We start from the raw sequence: 20,636 nt of genomic DNA on the forward strand, positions 1-20,636 counted from the left end.
TTCAAAAACATATCGCAGTTTATTACAGACGTGTTTGAAGTAAATTCGATGACTCAACATATCGAGATGGCGCACACCAATGTTGCCATATCAAATAAATTAAACATTAAATCGTGTAACAGTTGTTAAATAAATCTAATTCTTCATAATATTATCGCTCGCGTGCCTCTTTGGTGTCTACTAGCTAAATAATACAATAATTATATACATTCTCATAGAATTACATTTTAATAGTTGCAATATTGTGGACGTTAATACAAGAGAAATTGTTCCAACACCTTCCAAAATATTAACAGAAAATCATACTCCATACAGTTATCCCAAATAGTTTTCGTGCACCCACTGAAACTTGTGACAATACATTGGAAGGGAAACAGTTTTCTTCACGGCTTTAAGCATCATTATCGGCTTTGACTTATTTACCATAGCATTTACATTAGGCTATTCATTAATGTTGCCACAAAACATTAAAATAGCAAAAGCTATAATGATCTTCAACTCACTTGTGACTTCTCAATTTCATAGCCTTTTGACTTTCTTACTACAAAAATATATCTTCAAAATATTCTGGGTCCTTCAGTGACTTACAATTAGGCCTATTATTGCCTCGTTAGGGTAATTTACAATCGTTATTGCAACAACTCTTTGGTTTCACACTCACTGAGAACCCTGACTGACAGGCTTTCGGAGTACTATTTCGTTATTTTAATCCTTACGGCTTATGAAGACGTGGTATTTTTATTGTGATACAAAATAAAAATACCCAGCTATCAATCACCCTTCAATTCCCTCCACTCCATCAGTCAGGGCCCAAAGCTTACACCAAATACCTCAACAATCCATAATCCATATTTACACTTTACACAAAACTGAACCGTATTTACACTTCACAAGAGTCGCTTTCTCACTGTTCCATCTAGGTGCTTACGGCCTTTGGCACGGCACCGTAATCGTCTGAACCGGGCTAAGTACACGGCTAGTCAGATGTATAGATAGTCATTCTTTGTTTCCCTACAGTAGCTGATGCTGGGGAACTTGTAGACGGGGCTGTATCTTCTCTTCTCGCCTTCAGCTTCGAGGGAGAGAGCTGACAACGCTCTGGAAGGTTCCTCGTCTTCGGAGGGGGTTTCCTCGGGGACGGGCAGGGTGCGGGGCGGGAGGGGCGGCGCCCTCGGGTTCCTCCGCACCCTGAAGTGGCAGTCGCTGTCAGAAGGCCAGGCGCGCTGCACCATTAGGGGAAGGTCGTCAGGGTGTAATTTTCGCTCGTACTCCTGCGAGGGACTGACCTGAAATGGGAGAAAAGAGTGAACATTAAAAACATTGTTTAAAAAGTTATAACGTAAATTGAACTCAACATATTTATTAAAAATGAAAAAGATCTACACTTGCAACAGAACTGGACTACTTTTAGCATTTTATCCGAATTCAAGATACTCGTAGTACAGTCGACAAATTAATTAAAAAAGGTGCTTTGAATTTAATTCTGCTACTTACTACAGGTACTAGGGAATCATAAGTGCATTGAAACCAGATATTATGCATAAGCGACTTTACTACTTTAGCTAAATAACAAATTTACAACAAAAATAATGGTACCTATTGAAATTGTTTGTCATTGTTTGTCACAAGTACTAGGGTAACAGAACCTTGCAGAAGATATTCGCATTACTAAGTAATGTCTAATGCAAATCTAACAACTAGTGATCTAATTTCAAATGTCGATACACACCTCATAGAGCGAGAACCTCTCAACACCCTCGTTGGAGTCGTAGCAATGGAGTAGGATGGCCAGCACCTCGTCAGCCGTGGTCCTCTCGCTGGTGAGCAAGCACTTGTACTGCGAGGAAGACATCAGCGCCGAGTCGTAGATCTTGATCAGACCGCCAGGACGCATCTGTAGTGAGAACCTGAAAGTTACAGGGAAATTATTAGATTATGGTCTTTTGGCTTAGGATCCTACAGATTACGTAACAATGAGCAAAATGGGGATTGTAATTACTCTCTCAAATGGGGAAAGTTTCGGTTAGTTTCTTATTGTGTATATTTGTGTCTTTTTTGTTTGTCCTAAAACACGATACATCTATCGGTCTATCTAGGTGCCTTTTTGCAAAAAAAGTAAGTAAGTTGTTTTTGAAGTCAATCCTAGATTCTCAGTTTTTGATTTATCAAAAATATGTCCAAGGTATAAACATAATAAAATTAAAAATAACAACTAAAATTGTCTACTCTTTGTTTACCAATTCATAGTCACTATAATGAACCTTGCTTACTGAATAGTTCATTCTCACGGTTTGTCTTGACTAACGAGCAATATGTATACATTTTTTCTCAGTCTCGGAGGCCGTTCCAGCTCTAAAGATAAATATAATTTATTACTTTTGCTAATTATTTCGGTGGGTTGAAGTCTGCATAAATGAAAATTAACTATTGCATATTTTTTATAGTTTAGGCGTCGAACGCCTACTTATAACACGAATAATACATAATATAGGTACTACAACAATAATAATCCTTGATTTAGTACCTGCACAAAAAACTACCCCTTGTTTATTTCAATATAACGCACTCATAAAATATTTCCAAAACGCCTATAAACCTACTAAGACCCACGTCTAACTATACGAATGGCCCATTTAATACTCCATAACAACTCAAGTTAATCCAACAGTATGTACTTTAACTGTCAACACAGAGTAACACGATACATATGGTCAATAAACGCTAAGAGACGTCTTTTCGTAGTTTTTATAATTTTTATTGCCGCCATGTTTACGGAACGAGAATAGACCGCGTGCCGGAAGGGACATAAGTAGATTCTTTTTTGGTACACCGGGACCACCGGCCCGGTGCAACGGCGATGGCCGAAGGGTTCTGTTGACCGATGCCGGGTTAAAAATATAATTCTAAGGAAAAGGGGTCTTGCTGATTTCGTTGCGGGCTATGTCAATTGTTTTTGTGAAAAATGGGTTTGTTAAGGAGTGATTTAATTATGACATAATAGAAGTAAATGCATAAGTACATAATAAATACATAGTAGCAATGTTGCATTAATGACGTGGTTACATTGCATCATTATTTGTTCTTCAATGAAATAAAAAAACTAGACGCCATGGGACTTAGATCTAAATAGGAATCATCACCTTCATTCATAGAGACCTAATTCCACACTATCGGTCTTTATTAACAGTCACGCTAAAACTGAACAGTAAACAAGGTTGACCAGTCACGCACACTACATAAAAAAAATCAATCACAGAAAAATACTTACTTGGAATACCCCTTCGGATGGCACGCCTGCAGAGCCGCAGGTCTGGCATCGTCATCCAGCACGAGTGTGGTCCTGAGGCCCGCAGCCCTCACTCTGACCTCCATGCTGAGGTAGAACAGCCTCGGGTCTCTGTGCCTCATGCGGAACTTGCTCAGGAGTGTGCCGACCACCTCCTGCGCGCGAGTGCCCCACGTCACAGACAGGGTCTTATACTCAATGTCTGGTCGGAGACAACGCGCGTATACTTTGATTGTCGTCTGTGGACAAAGAGATTTTATTTATTAGTAACTTGCAATATGCTGTCAACGTCACAGAACATATTTGCTCATAGTCTTAGGACTGATTGCAAATTAAAAGCAGTTTTTTTCTGCATATTCATTTCTTGCCAGCAGTTGTAGTGCAATTCAAAGGAACCAATTATTTTTATAGGTTATTCGAAAGTTATAGTGCGTAGTCGGTTAAACATTGTCAACTGGATGATTTCCACTGTTGAATGGCCTCCCTTAGTTAGGGTGACGCAGGTGTATATTGCCACGGTTGGCTGGGAGGGTGGTGTCATAATATTAGCAACCCTATTAAAATATGGGGCAGGTATTTGGGACATAACGACATTGACAAAATGTAGAAATGTAATGTAACCTTGAATCGTATAATTCTGCGGAATTAGAAGGCACAGGTCATTTAGCTCCCCTATAGGTAACCAATTTAACCAGTGCTTTACCAGACTGTTTTAGAAATGAAATAGCTTTAAAAACTGATTGAACAAATCCGCATTTTCACGATAAATATTGTCGCTGTTGGAGAGATAATCGTTTTTTGCCCGGAGCTTGCGCTGATAAAATTCAAATTTTAGGTCATACATGTAATTTTGAGCTGTTATTGATAAGCAAGGCAAACATAACGGACTTCCGTTTTTAAGGAGCAAACTGTGTGAACTGCTAATATTTATCTGTGTAAACAAAAGATAAATTATACAAAAAGAAATCTTGCAAATAAAATTTGACCTCGTCGGTAGAGTTCATGTGAGAAAACCCCTGTCAAATAATGTAATCGACGTTTTGAATTACGTATCATAAAACAAATAATAATTGAGGAACGTGTAAGGTATTCAATTCCTCAAGGTTTATGAGCTTCAGGTAACACAATAGATGTGCAAAATTCAAGGTATCTACATAAAACCGGGTATAGCACAATGCGTGATTCTGAACACTTAAAACTCCGGATTGAAAGACTCAGTAATACGCCTTTCGAAACTTCGCAAAACCGCTAAACAAATCGCAGGCAAAACAAGATAGTCAAGTACAGTAACTAACAACCAATAAAGTTATTATTCCGTGTAACAGAATGCAAAGATTGCAGAATATCCAGTTCCCACGCGAGTCGTTCTCACCGCACAATAAGAACAGAATTGCACAAAAAATATGAATTAAAAGCACATCGGATGATTTTGATAGTGATAGATTTAGTGTTATAGGTGACTCACATGAATGTTATGGGGGTGCAGCGCTAGGCGCATGCGCGGAGCCGGGACCGGCGCGAGCGCAGACATGACGTGCGTGCGAGGCGACGCGCGGGACACACTGAGCCTTGAGCACAGAACTGCGCTCTACAGGGGGTTACATTGCAACCAGCTGTCGTTTACTTCCTCATTTTATTGATGGAGGCAGGGAATGTCGAGATTTCTATAGATTCAGGATGTTGGATCGACATTGATTGGAATCTGTGTTTCATTACCAAATGTGTTCATGACTTCCGATGGAGCTTCCGATGAATGATGGAGCTTTGATGGGTAAATGTTCTGATAAGCTAGCATTATGTTATTGTACCACAACAGATAAAATTGGCGAAAATTAAACTGAATAAGGCTGAGCTTAACTACAATTCTTGAAATCGAAAAGTGCACGTGAGAAGCTTTTCTCAAGCTTAATTGCGATTCAGTCAATCTCACAATGATTTTTAAAATTACAACTTCAAAATAAATGAAAAATCCATTAAAACAAGCAGTATAAAACATAGAACTTGCAACAAGACCTGACTTGGCGCCGGAAGCTCCCACCCCCATACAAAGGGTAAGTCGACACCTGTCCCTTCACGGAAACCAAACCGAGGCCCGATCGATGGAACCGAACGCGTACTATTGGGACCGTGTGAATCTTCCAACACATTTCGCAAGTGGCCAGGTGCTTCAAAACCCAAAGATTTGTTAAACGTGGGAGAATTTCCGAAATGATTTAGGACCTCTTCAATTTCGAAATGTTCGGTTTTTTCGAAGGTTTTTGTAAGGAGCAAGATGTTATCAGAAACCAATTTGGAATGGAAAAGTTCATCGAACTGCATTTTATTATAACAATAAAAAGATGACAGTGCAAAATTATTATTCATAAAAAATGGGCTAACGTGAACCAATTCATTGTGAGATATCTTCAACTGAACGTGAATCCTATGTGCTATTGTGCTAAATACCACGTCCTAAGTTCGCAATATCCTGACAATTTACATACAATACCATGCCGAAGTCGATATTTTGAAAAAACCTCGTTCATGAAAGTTCTACAGCTTAATCAAAGAAAGCACCGGTAAAAGTGGTCATCTTTCGTCTCCACTGAACTTGAACTGGTGACTCGACGAAGGAAACGCAAAAACTATCACCGGACGGCCCAGGAATGCGGTACTGGCAGCCAAACTTAACCACCATAAGTCTAACCACGGAAAAAAATTGAACTAAATACGCAGTAACAACTTAGAAGGGTGTACTTGACAACTAGCGCCTCGGTGCGGGTCAACTTACGTTGGTCAATGACAGGTTAGAAAATGTGATAAAAAGTTTTATACCTTGCATTAGACATCCTTGTCACAAGGCTATCGGTTATGGCCATTTGTTAGCGCATGCTTTAGTTTTAACGAGCATGCTGTTCAAGTTGTTCGTTCCAATCTCCTGTTCCGTTCCAAACGTAAGAACATGTCAAAACATCCGTTCTTCTTTTTCTTTTGTCGGGTAGTATTATTAGTGTAATCAGGCAATCGACTTTTCTCCGTCATCGTCATATACAGTAATTATTACATCGACTTCAATAAATCGGTCACTGGTTTAAAAAAAATGCTTCAAATTCTGAATACCTGCACCACTGTGATAGCTCATTCCGCTCAGCAAAGATTGGTAATTTCTCTATCGTTCTTAAAATAGACATAAAGTAGCACCTATTATAAAACAATAAGTCTAAAAGACCAATAATGGTCCTATGCCTCAAATTGCTTGTAATGTGACCACATCGCCGCTGCAACTCCCGCGCGTACAGCGTCAGACACATACATGCGTTCTGCACGATACTTTAACATTGTTGTGGTAGTTCATTTGTTAACATGTAGATGGCGTTGTGTGCTTCATATTTGTTTTATGAATGTTGATGCTTAGATAAATTAAAAGATATGTACTAATTGATATGATATCTTTGTTATTACCGTGAGTTAAGGGAATTCAAGTTTAGAGACGTAATTAAATTAACAGATACCTTTATTTCCAATGCAGGCAACTTAAGTATACCCACATACTGATAATGGTAACTGGCCTTTACAAAACGATCGGTAACCACCATAATATCTATTCGTGACAAGAGCACGTGTTGCTAATGAAACAGTTTGTTCTGCCCACGCGCAGGTTGCTGGGTTAACACCTGCAGTAGGCGTTTTATTGTATCTACAGTTGTTAGGCCGAGTTGAAGGTGTTCCTAGTAATGTAATGTCCACCTACGTATAATGAATACACATGTTTCAATGTTGCCGACTTGCCGACAAAAGATGAACAACTGAACATCACGTCCCTACCTAAAGCTTTGCGATTTGCCAAAATTACCCAGAAATCTCAAAAGAATTTAATGAAATTGAAGTAAAGACCTATTTCAACATAGTATCCAAAAATACAATATTAAAAGACGGTTTTGTGGGTATCCATACCTACAATCAAATGGTTAGACTATCTATTTTTGCCAACTGTACTAACTTATGACTAATCACCTCACAACATATTTTTCAGGCTTGTAGGTATACAACAGAAAAGTAAATGTAACAAGTTTTCTTTTAAAAACCAATTCTATTGTCATCTCCACTTAATCCAAAATTCACTGTATCGCTAATCTGAGCTCCAAAAATATCCAGTACTTTACAATCCGTATTGTAAGCAAGTTATCAGATGTTCTACTTATTCGTTACGGTAACGGTACTAAGTTGAGCAGTACCCTCGGGCCAAACAATCTAATTTAAACAAGAACTGCAAACAAGCAGGATAATACTTAGTTTTACCGTTAATAGTAATTCGGTGGATGTAATCGGCGACATCGTTAAAGTGAGGTAATAGCAATTTTGTTTGAACGCAGCTTTTTTTGTAACATAATAGTTGTCGAGATGTTCGAATATAAATGAGATGCTTGTCGATGACTTGATTTCTTTGATGAAAAAACTTGCTTGCTTTTTGAAAAAAAATACAGTATCTTCTGAATTAGCTTCCAAAGTTACAATAAAAGTGTAACTCCTGTAACCATTTCATCAAAAAAAAAATTGCTTTGGCATGAAGTTACCGCCATTGAGTTTAATTATGTACTCATTCAGCTTCATTTATTTAATTAGTCCAGCAGACACACTAATTTTATTTTACGTAAATACATAATCATTAAAAGAGATAATCATTGTACCCAAAGGTCAGTGACACTCACTAAGTATCCCAACTCACCCCAGAACTCACTCTCACCACTGGCAATCGGCTACTGTGGTAGCTCGGTAAGTGAGCAAACATCCGCTGCGCAGGCGCAGCCGGGCGCCGCACGCGCCGTCGCCGCCTCAATTAACACGGACAGACGCTTTTGATACTTTGAATATTTTTTTAAGGGTTTCAATCAGTGACTCGTTGGGTCGAAAGACTCTCATACAGAAAGGTAACGTAGTATAATAAAATACTAGCAAAAGTATCCGCAGTGCTTCTTTTAAAAATAAGAAAATATCAAAGGGTGTCATTTCCCGCTAATGTCGTTTAGTAATTTCGTGATAAAATATGCGCGTTTGAATTAAAGTGACAGTCTAATGTGGGAAATTGGGCGAAATGTTTTCCTGTCCATTACTCCGTCTGGGCGATCGTAAATATGCAAACGGACGGACGGACGGACGGCGGCGGCTAAACTTCATTGAAAACATCACAGTAGCACGCGTTATGGAATTAAACGATGAGGCCATGAAAACAGCGGTTTGTAACTTATGTTTGAAACAAATAGCCCGCATGATACAATCAGTAAAATTTTTTGGCCGTACTTAATCATCACTCAAAAAAAAGTTAGAACAGTTTAAAAGTTAGAACCATAGATATCAGACTCAAAACCAAACTTACAGACATCCTCTTACGCATCGATCAATTAAAATGGAGATGGACCGGACATATGATCCGATGCAAGAAGGAAAAATGGAGTAAACAGGTAACAGTCTGGTACCCAAGAGACGGGCTTAGGAAGTGAGGTCGCCAAGTGAGAAGATGGGAGGATGAGCTAAGAACGACCCTGGGTCCTCTTTGGATGAGAGTGGCGGAGGATAGAAAACAGTGGAAGGAGTTGGAGGAGGCCTATGTCGAAAGGCACACCGAGCGAAGAGACATACTGTAAATGTTATGAGTGTTGCATGAATAGTTTTAAGTAGAAAGTATTGTATCTTAGTTCGGAATAAAGGGCTTATTATCTAATCATCACTCTTTAGAAATAATTAAAAATCTAAAACGTTGTGTTAGTCCTTCGGTACATAGTTTTTTACATATGTAAATTGACTTTAACGATATCCTTTCTTTCTAACTTTACCAATGATCAATCTCAAAATCACAATTTAAATTCATACAAGCACAAGTTAAGACTTAGAAAATGTACTAACATTAGATTATCGTATAACTCTTGTGTAAACCGCTGACTTCGTGTCTCGTACCACAGGACGCCGCTAAATTGGGCTGAATGAGGTGTGACGTTAACAGCAGGAAATTAGGAAATGGGAAGCACGGCCGATCGTGACGGTTTTTGTCCGACCCGGTTATAGACCGGAGCGGCGCGCGTATCCGCCGGACCGGGTCTTACCTAATTATAATTGATTGCACCGATTTGTGGATTACCCGGTGATGCGGGCGAGTGAGCGCACTTGAATCGTGTAAGTTCGGATTATGTTCAGTAATGTTTATAAATAAGTAATTAGTTGTGCGATACATTGATTGATTGATTTTTGGAGAAAGGAATCATTCGAAGTCTTCAGAGTAGCACAGCGGTAATGGATTTGATGGAATGGCATGACTACGGTATAATTGCACCATTCGATAAGAAGCTAGATCTGAAATTATTTCAACCTTGAACGACATAAGTCAACCCGCAAACATTACCATGCTATACTATATCCAAAAGCTTATCACAAACTTAAAAAAAACTAAGATAAAACATCGATAAAACTAATAATAGATTCCAACGTGCACCAAACGCCCACATCTCTACAACATTTCACGAACCCATTTTAACCCGTAAATTGCTTCAAAACTAATACAGTACGAATTTAAGCATTAAGTTCAGATAATGATAACAGAGCAGTGACAGGTTAATGGCCCATCTTACGGGTTACGCCCACACTGGCCATAGTTAACCCACTTCTTGCAATTGAGTTTACACGCAATGGTCGATACGGTATAGATAAGTTTTAACTTTTAGATATACGAAGTTGCGCTGAAATGGTGATGGTTGAGATTAGAAAAACGCAATAGTTTTTTGGAGGAAAAGTGACCGATTTGCTACCATTTTGTGTCTTGAGTATTACGTTTAGGTAAGTTTTGGTTTAAATCACAGTTTAAATACGTCAACATTATGATTGAAATCGCAGTAAATGACATAAAATAGTACAATTATTTCAAAAGATGCGATGATCTCAATAAAAAAATCAATCTCAATCTCAGCAGAATGATGATGTATGAGGTATACAATATGATGTACAAGTTTCTTCATATTACAAAACGCAATACATTCTTACTAGGAAAATCAAACATTACCATTTTAATGACGAAACAGAAAGTACACACAACTAAAACATTGGTTCAGCACCATCGGTCACATGCGTAGGAAATTAGCGAGGCCATTACAATTACTACAATAAACGCTAGAAATTGCAGGAAAATGGCACTGGACAGGAAACGCACAATTATTCCATACTTACTTAATTATATTGTTATTATATTGCATGATGTCTGTGAAAGTATGTTACGATATTCGGAACTGAACAATATAATATTTTGCTTATATTTCCGAATGTTGAAACGATTAATATACAGCGAGCACCTAAAAATTAAAAATAATAAAGAAGAAAAGCATGAATTGACATTAGAAATGCAGTGTGTTAGTAAAAATGCAGAATTTCAATACGAATACAAGAAACGGCTCTGCAAAATATATTGAAATTACAAATAACATAAAAAAGAAAACTGTAAACTGACTCCCCACAAAAAAAAATATTTAACACTTTATCTAGAAAACCGTTCCAAAATGAACGCAATCTAAAGTGCCATCACCCGACATTTAACCCCTGTAACTTTGTCCCATCGACAATTTTACCATCATATTCAAAAACACTGAAAAACCAACTCTATTCCCTTGTAATATGGCATAAGTAAACTGAATAATATAAGGTGGTATTTCACTGCAGTGTCGCAAGACTGCTTCAAAGAAAATGGTCGTGATCTAAGCAGTAATGGGATTTGATATGCTCTCGAAGACTCGATGTTAATCCGTGGCAATCCTTTTAATCCTATTAAGTTCAGTTTAAATGATTACAGGAGTTTAACCCGTTATGATGCACCAACTCATAACACCAATTCTTAGTTTACTTCTTTCTTCTACTCTATCTTTCACTATTAAACTTCATCTTAACATGGCAAAAAGTCAAGCAAAACATTGGCACATTTTCGTCTTTTTAATTTATTAGAATCACACCTGGATTTCGAATTCCTTTCATTAAACAAAAACTACGAACTAAATTCAATGACCTATTCATTCACAAACGTCCCAATTCATTCAACCTTTAAAACAATTGAGAGCTAAACCAGACGAATGCGCAAAAAGCATTGCCCGCTTTCAAACAAATGGTTAAAACATTGACTTACGAAACTTCAACGTTCGGGTCATAAAAACAATTGAATATAAATATAAAAAGCTCTCTTACGAAAGAAGGGACCACTTGAGACCTGACCTAATCTATAGCATATGTAGTTAAAATACAGATACAGAATTTAAGCAGAAGGATCATTCTTCCAAAAAGTTTCTTAAGAATTTACAAGAATGAAAGTGGTATATAATTTGGGATGTCGTGGTCCAGGCTCTCCAAGATTTTGCAGTAAATTGAGCAAACTTTAGAATAATTCATAGTGGTCATAGTGAATTGTTGGCAGATATCATTATAAAACATCTCCATTTCGTATACCAGAAAACTAAAAATTAAAAAACACCTTTAAATGATTGCTAAAATGTGTTCTTCGCTATGTTTTACTATATTCTTTTTGCTAGAGCTGGTCCTTCTGCCCACATCACATTCTTACATATCTATTTAAGTTTTATAGCTCGTCCGTCACATACGACAGACAACTGGATCAACATTGAGGTGCGAGCCCACCGGGGCGTTCTCCTAAATGCCATAAACCAGCCCCTTTGATGATAAGTGCTTTGGTAACAAGAGCATATGGGTCTTGCTAAGAGGACTCTTATGTGAGGAGCTGAAATAGATCAGACAGCTGATGCAAGCTAGTTTTTCGTGGTGTAGGTAAGTGAAGACTTTACAATCCGATTTAATGATCGTGGAGAGGGAAAAGAAATAAATCACCTAACTAAAGGAAAATAAAAGTTACTTGTAACTACCAAATTGTTTGATGTAGACGTGTGCTTTATGCTATAATGGATTGGAAAGCACAAAAAAATATTGTTCTGTATGTGAATACATATTTTCCATTCGCGCTACAATTAAGTTAAAGCTACAGACACCATCAACACAACAAACACATTTATCTACAGTTAACTCAGGATGTCATCACACAAACGTATCATTAATATCATTAAACAGACGTCTGTCCTCAACCTAGTAGTTGAAACAACAATAATAATTATTCTGAAACAAAGCCGCCATTACCTTCAGCTGGCTCACCTGCACCAGACACCATTATTACCAGACATATGCTGACAGCCCTTTATAAACCGCAGAGCAAAAACTCCTTGGTCCTTACAACACTAGGGCTGGCTGGTTGTGATCTGTGAAAGTTTCGGCTGAGGAATAGAGCGAGCGGTGTGATTTATTGTGTTTTTCGTGACAGGGTTATGAAGGTTTAGAAGCGTCTAATTTTAAGGTTTCAATTGTAATAAGTACTTCCAAAAATTTTAAAGACACAACGAAGGTTAAATATTGATCTTACTCGTAAGTATAATTTTCTTGATTAATTGCAAAAAATAAAATAAAGTAAGCCGTAAAAAAAGTAAGTTTTGACAGAGAGGCTTAGTTATGATTCAAAAAAGCTATAAAATATTAAAAATTAAATAATATAGGCATATAACTGGAGCTTAACTTTAAAAAAACCTACCCTTTATCCAAACCACTACCTCAAAAGCTCAACCCTACATCATAAAGAGTATAAAGACAGCCATTTAACAAAGCGGCGCGGGCGCAAAAAACAAGAAGCGCGCGCGCAGCACGTGCGCCGCGCCAGGTGCGCAGGAAGTCATGCTCAATCACTAACATCACAATCTCGGCTTCCGTAGCTTGACGCGGGGTTGAGTAAATGTATCAAAGGGCCAAAAAGGAATCAACTTAACTTAATATGAAGAAGATACTGAAACATAGAGAACTGATAAAATATGAAGTAGAATATATATGATGGTTCAGAAATCAGATTTGTTTTTAAATTAATTAACCTATTGGCCCTCCGCCTATGATTCAATAATTTGTAAAAAAGAAAAATATTAATTGGATTTTATTTAAACACGTGCTAATGTTAACAACGATCAAATATAAAACAGTATTGTCAGCACCCTCGTGTCTTCATGTTTTGACAGTTAAGGGTGGTAAGTACCCATGAACCACGAATCGTTGTTTTAAAATAGCTGTAAAAGATTGTCAGTCAGCTGCCTCTCCTGTCTACCATGTGTCGTTCAATGAAGTTTCAAAAATTACCAGATTACGTCGAACTTTTTACTTAGATTAACTTTTATTCAGAGCAATATACCGTTTAATTTTTTACCCACAAATAATCACCGTTCAATGATTTTCACGAAAAAACATATTACTATCGTCCTACTTAATAGTAGTGGCGAAAAACTTAATAATTTTTGTAACATGAAAATTCAAGCAAAAACACTTTTTTTGCATTAAATACCAGGAAGTTGGACAGTTATAAATGTTATGAGACGCAAGCTTTGAAAAAATATTGAGGAAAAACTTACAGTTTATAGAGAGCATATCCATTAACCTGAATTCTGGAAATCACATTCCATCACGGGTTATATAATAATTGTTAAAAAGTACCCATCTTACTTAAATTTATGGTGATCATCAGCCAAAATATACACTGGCCACGAAAAGACCAACACGGCGTTACGTAGCTCGCCCGAAGCGAATTCCATCAACCAACACAAGGTTACTGTTCTACGACGTCTATGATAGATAACGCACTAATTACATGTTTATGGAATAACCACTGTTATGTAATACTGAATGGACTGGATCACTCCTCATCTGTATTTAGAATAGATTAAATACTCCCAAAAGAGGAGAAAAAAATAGTCAGACGTACTTATAGCGCCCAGTTACGAAACTTCTACATCTGGCTACAGCACTATGTTAACTGTGTTTTCATGCACTGACCATTATAATATCTGCTAACGACATAATGGACAAACGATTTATTGCCACAACAGTTATGCTGGGCCCGTGCAGCTCATTCATCTATATTGGCATTAATGGCACTTTGTACGCATGCCTTTGCCTCGTAGAATGCAATTGAAAACCTATTCGTTTCAACTGTCAAACTCGAATTCAACTGTCAATTGAGATTGACAGTTAATGGCTTCTGTCGTTGACTTTTGATCGTATACAAAGACCAATGATGATACTTTGCTTAGTTTATCGAACATTGATTACATTGTTCAAGTATTTAGATAAGAGCTTCCTAGAAACACGTCATGTAATAACGCTTCTACAGTTTACTATTTTGATGAACAGATCTAAGATAAAAACTCTTTTTATTATTTTAATGACCACTTCAGTAGTTCAGTCGAAATGTTTTCTGTCATTTAATGTTCTAACACTTCTCGTAAATTCTTTGGCAATACTAATTGGATGATCCGCTCTTCCATTTAGTTATATATAAAAATACATGGAAACGCAAAAATAATTGAGTTATAAAAAAGATGAAAGCATAAAAAGCTGTGTCCCACGCCTACCCGAACCTACTCGTAGCTACCGCAGCGACAAAATGGAAATGATGCGTGCAAGCTTAAGATCTTAACTTTAAACTTTTTTATTGAGAAGAAATATATTTCAAATAGTTTTTTAAATGCCACTAGTGAAGTTAAGATATGCTAATCTCTTACTTTAATGTCTGTTGTACATCACACAATTGTACAACTTTTATGTAAGCTACCAAAATCGTCAATAACATGGACGATCCTAGTTTAGGAAAAATCCTTACCTATACAAAAACCACGGTACCTATGCTCTTTTAATTCCTCAATCTTTGCCTGTTCAAAAAATCCAAAACAATTAACACAACTGTGCCTATATTGCACCAAATAGTCGCAGCGCTTTTGCGAAATCAAGGAAATATAGAGACATTATAATCGTACGACCACAACCCAGATGCTTGAAAGTGCGACTAATCGCAAATCAACATGTTCCGAGCTTCAACTTGTGACCACTTGAGGTAATTTGTATTGCATTGTGTAAACTCGGTTTATTTACACAGGTATAAGATAGTAGATATTTAATTCTTGGACTTTTTAAATATCAATGTGTCAATATTGCATCGGTTATTTACTGTAAGAATGTAAAAAAAAAAAACAAATAAACATCGTTATGAGATACGGAATACTTGAAAGAAACAAATCGTCTCAGTGATTTAACCGCGAAAGCCTGACTTCAGCTGGACAAAAGTCCAAATAAAAAATGTACTTTTTTTTGGGAAAAATGTACTTTCGCGTATGTACTTATTATTCATTCTAAGATTAAATTAATATTGAAAAATACATGAACGGTTTAAGAGTTAAAAGTCTTAACCAATCACAATGATTTCACACAGGCCCGCCGCTAGCTGTTTGTTCGCCCGCGTGCAAAACTGATTATGCCGCCCTACGACTACATACGTTTTGTCAAAAAATATGCCGGATCCAGGGGGTCCGGATCCCCCTCCGCCCATTCATATCCATCTTACAGTCCAACAGAAAAAAATATGTACATGCACCGCTCTGATTGCAGAAAACCCACCTACTTTTGGATAAATAACTATTGCAATACATAACATATATTACACATAACTTTTTATTTACTTGAAATGTTCAGAGTAACCTAAGCAGTCCTGGGTTAGCCCATAAGCAAACTAAGCAATTGCTTAGGGCATCAATGCAGTGCAATCATTACCCAAGTGGCCCCTATGTATTGAAATATTGTGATTAACGCACTTAAATATTTATAACAATGTTTAAAGTCAGTAAAATATGTTATTTGGTGGATTTCCCGTTGAAAAGTCAACTTATAAGACACATGTCATATGTAGGGAAGCGCGAGCGGAGCGAGCGCGAAAATTTTTTAGTCTAAGGACACAAAACTAATAAAAACCACTGTAAATTAACAAAGCAAAGTCAAAAAGTAAGATATGCACAGAAGTGAAGTGCAAAAGCCGCGAGCGAAGCGAGCGCGATTTTTTCCTTAGAGTTTTCTTGAAGTAAACATATCATAAAAAAACCATAACGGACGTGCGCGAAAATTGTTTTTTCGGAATTGAATGCCTCAATAATTAAACAAAGATAAAATGCGATATTTGACATGGAGCCGCGAGCGCAGCGAGCGCGAATTTTTTTGGGGATGCAAAGGGTGAAACAGTCAAAATTGATAGGAGACGACCAAAGCTAGGGCGGCTTTTTCTGAAATTTTATTGGTTTAATTTTGCCGCCCCCGAAATAGCATTTGCCGCACGCTACGCCACTGGTTAAGAATCTTTAATTTTGAAAATGTCCTTACAACAGATGTACCTAACTGAAACCGGCAGTGTAAGTAATACTCTTAGCGCTATTGCTGAGTTCGGAAATATTGAAATCAAATCATAAGTAAAAAGATATTGTATTTTTAAACGGTTTTTTAAACGGTTTTATTTAGCTTACCCCGTTTGTTTTATTTATTATTTATTCATTCTTGGGTCAAATTTAGTAATTCAAATTTCACCCTCTTCCTGTCAACCGATTAATCTGAAATTTTGTATACACCTTTAATTCCGATGACAATTTAATATAGTAATATCAATAACATTGTAAATCAAATATGGCCGCCGGCACAAAATGGCGGATAACGTAGATTTTATCAATCCCATCAATATGGGTATCAAATGAAAGGGCTCAACAAGCAGAATACAATATACTATAAAAAATTGAAATCCAAGATGGCGGCCGCTACAAAATGGCGGATAACGTAGGTTTTATCAATCCCATCAACATGGGTATCAAATGAAAGGACTCAACAAGTAGAATACAATTTACTATAAAAAATGAAATCCAAGATGGCGGCCGCTACAAAATGGCGGATAACAATTTTTTATCAATCCCACCAATACGGGTATCAAATGAAAGGGCTTCACAAGTAGAAAACTGTCAGTAACTCCAGCGGGGCCCAACAGGGCCAAGGCCTGCCTGGGCTGCGAGATTGTTCGAAAGAGTTACCGCGGCCCTGGTACATAAAAGGCCTACGACGGAACAAAACGGTTTCTAGTCAAGAGTCTGACACTCCCTCACCGCTGCTGACCCACAGCAGGAGAGGTCATGTGATGATTTTTGGGGTTGTTAAAAAAAAAAGTATCTGGAAGGGCTACGTATTGAGGAATTAGATTGTAATAAATTGTCAGGTAAGAGACCGTGTAATAATGATACACTAAATGAATTAGATAGAATGAGGAATATTCGGTACGCATTTTCATTAAATACTAAAAACTAGAAAATAAAAAGTCGGTAAAAAAACTTTTAAGTTAAACGGTTTTATCTTATGTGCACTGAAAACTAGAAAATAAAAAAATAGTTACTTACCTGTCAACCTACGTAGGTGGTCCCGGTCATATTAAACTAAAATAAAAACGTGGGGCCCCTGTGAAATCCTACCTATGGCAAAGCATATCTTTATACTTTGGTAGATCATGAGCTCGGCGTTCGCTGGTGAAGCCGCTACGGCTGATTATTGATTCTCAAAATCTCCAGTTACGATTATAGTAAGTCGATGCAATCCACACCTATTATACCTCTAGAAGAAAGTACTACAGCAATAGTTAATGGGCCCCACGTTTTTATTTTAGTTTAATATGACCGGGACCACCTACGTAGGTTGACAGGTAAGTAACTATTTTTTTATTTTCTAGTTTTCAGTGCACATAAGATAAAACCGTTTAACTTAAAAGTTTTTTAAATATTACGTGATAACTCGCTAGATTTGCCGCCCCCTAGGACGTGCCGCCCGCGTGCTGTGCACGCGCTGCACGCCCGCTTACGGCGGGCCTGATTTCACATTATTTGTTTTTCAATAAAAGCCTTTTATATGCTCAACAATGTAAACCGGCTCCCTTCAAGCTGCGGTAAAGCCTCTCAACACATAAGTATATGTAGTGTTTGATCAACGAACTGACAGATGTGCGTTAATTGACGCGCATGCGTACAGAGACCGGCGCGAGCGCAGCATTGTGCGAGTTTCAGGTATAACACTAGTGATGTGATGTGCGCGGGACTTTCAACAAAATATAAAATTTATTTATATCTATACTTCTTAATCTGCCATATTTTATATCTATACTTACTAATATTATAAAGCTGAAGAGTTTGTTTGTTTGTTTGAACGCGCTAATCTCAGGAACTACTGGTCCGATTTGAAAAAATCTTTCAGTATTAGATAGCCCATTTAGCGAGGAAGGCTATAGGCTACTTTTTATGCGGGTTCGTGCCGAGATTCCCACGGGATGCGGGTGAAACCGCTGGCACGAGCTAGTTATGTATATGTATAAAGTGCAAGAGTGCTTGAGGCAAAGTGAATGCATTAAATAAAATGACCTTCACAACACCGTTCTAGGTAATGAATGACAATTTATAACATTAATCAAATATCTATTACAATCACATTATAAGCTTTTGAAAGGTAGTATTGCAACTAATGTTTCCTTTATATGACACATTAAATAAAAATAACGTAAACGGGCAGTGGATTTGGATCACAAGCACAAGACTAATATTATTATAATCCCGTAAACCATCTATTTCATACTCATCACTACCGGTCCGGTTTGTGCCCGGTCCGGTCTTCGTACCAGTACGATTGTGTTTTGTCCCAACAATTATCAACTGATAAACTATAAATGTGACTTTAAGCTCATAGTGTTTGTCTTAACAGTATCTTTATAAATGGTCAACTAAATCAATAAGACTAATGATATAAAACCAGATATGATGTCACCATAACTGCACCTTTCTGCAACCAATGCCAAACTTAAAAGTACATTTTGAGAAATCGTTTATTCGACTACCAAAATTGGAAATAGCGGCAACAAACTAGTTAATTTTGGTAAATGCCTACGTAATTAAATTGGGACAATGTTGTACATACAAACACAATTTATTCATTGTGCGTTAATTTGTACAAACCATAAGTTATTTCTACAGTTCGTCAAAAGGTCATATTCTGAGAATTAAAACAATTACAGTCTCTGACATTGAACTTATCATACGAACACACAAACAAGCTCTTTACGAATACTTTTACTAATGGTGGTAGGTATAGTATTGTTTATAGAACCAACTTTGTTCATAGACTTACTAAAATATTGTGTTTTAAACAATATTAGAATTATATATGTCGGCTCTTCGTTACCAACATCAGAAATCTCCATCGTTTACTCTAGCCGCAGACGCTTAGTTTATAATGAATAATAATGCCAGCACTGTCTTGAGTACACTTTATAGTAAGAAATAACAATTATGGTGATAAACAAACAATAAACTAAATTACGACGTCGAATTGAGACGATTCGCCTGGTGAGGGCGCGCGGGCCTTTTTCTTTATGTCAAAGTTCCCGCGCTGCTCCCAACTTGACGCTCCGTCAGAGTGACACTTCCTCAGCTGTCACTCTAATCCGACGTATTCTCATATTCTCTACGGCGGCGCCGACACGGCCAGACTGACAATCGTCCGTCCTCGGACGTAGTAGTTTAATGGCGTCCTGGAAAGATCAAAACAGTACACGGCTAATGATCCGCTCGTCCACCCTGACGAACATAATGCCATAATGTCTACCATAATACAGAAGCAACATTTTGCCCACACAACAACTTTACACACGGCGACTTTACATACTACAACTTTACACACCATAACTTCATACACCATAACATTACACACCACAACGTGGACCGGACGAGTGCGTCCCTTCGACCAGCCACCAAAGCGACATGGACCGGACAACACTGTCCCTTCGACCAGTTGTATAACACAAAACCACAAACATGGACCGGACGAGTGCGTCCCTTCGACCAACCGCCAAAGCGACATGGACCGGACGACACTGCCCCTTCGACCAGTTTGTCACAAGCATGGACCGGACGAGTGCGTCCCTTCGACCAGCCGCCAAAGCGACATGGACCGGACGACACTGCCCCTTCGACCAGCCTGTATAACACAACCACAAACATGGACCGGACGAGTGCGTCCCTTCGACCAGCCGCCAAAGCGACATGGACCGGACGACACTGCCCCTTCGACCAGTTTGTCACAAGTATGGACCGGACGAGTGCGTCCCTTCGACCAGCCGCCAAAGCGACATGGACCGGACGACACTGCCCCTTCGACCAGCCTGTATAACACAACCACAAACATGGACCGGACGAGTGCGTCCCTTCGACCAGCCGCCAAAGCGACATGGACCGGACGACACTGCCCCTTCGACCAGTTTGTCACAAGCATGGACCGGACGAGTGCGTCCCTTCGACCAGCCGCCAAAGCGACATGGACCGGACGACACTGTCCCTTCGACCAGCTTGTGTAACACAACATCCCAAACATAGACCGGACTGCACTGTCTCTCAACCTTGATCTATCACACATA

At 38.1% G+C, this 20,636-nt stretch overlaps 1 protein-coding gene across 1 annotated transcript in view; it reads right to left on the minus strand.

Moving 5' to 3' along the window:
• LOC124646103 overlaps positions 1-20,636 on the minus strand; it is a 73,673-nt gene continuing 53,037 nt past the window's right edge. Inside the window, exons 3-5 of the mRNA XM_047186157.1 lie at positions 3,269-3,525; positions 1,730-1,907; positions 1-1,286 (exon numbers count right to left, since the gene is read on the minus strand). Of these exons, the coding sequence (XP_047042113.1) occupies positions 981-1,286; positions 1,730-1,907; positions 3,269-3,525 (741 nt within the window). The 3' untranslated portion in view covers positions 1-980. The remainder of the gene's footprint in view (positions 1,287-1,729; positions 1,908-3,268; positions 3,526-20,636) is intronic.

Source organism: Helicoverpa zea, chromosome 3, assembly GCF_022581195.2.
Source record: "Helicoverpa zea isolate HzStark_Cry1AcR chromosome 3, ilHelZeax1.1, whole genome shotgun sequence".
NCBI lineage: Eukaryota > Metazoa > Arthropoda > Insecta > Lepidoptera > Noctuidae > Helicoverpa > Helicoverpa zea.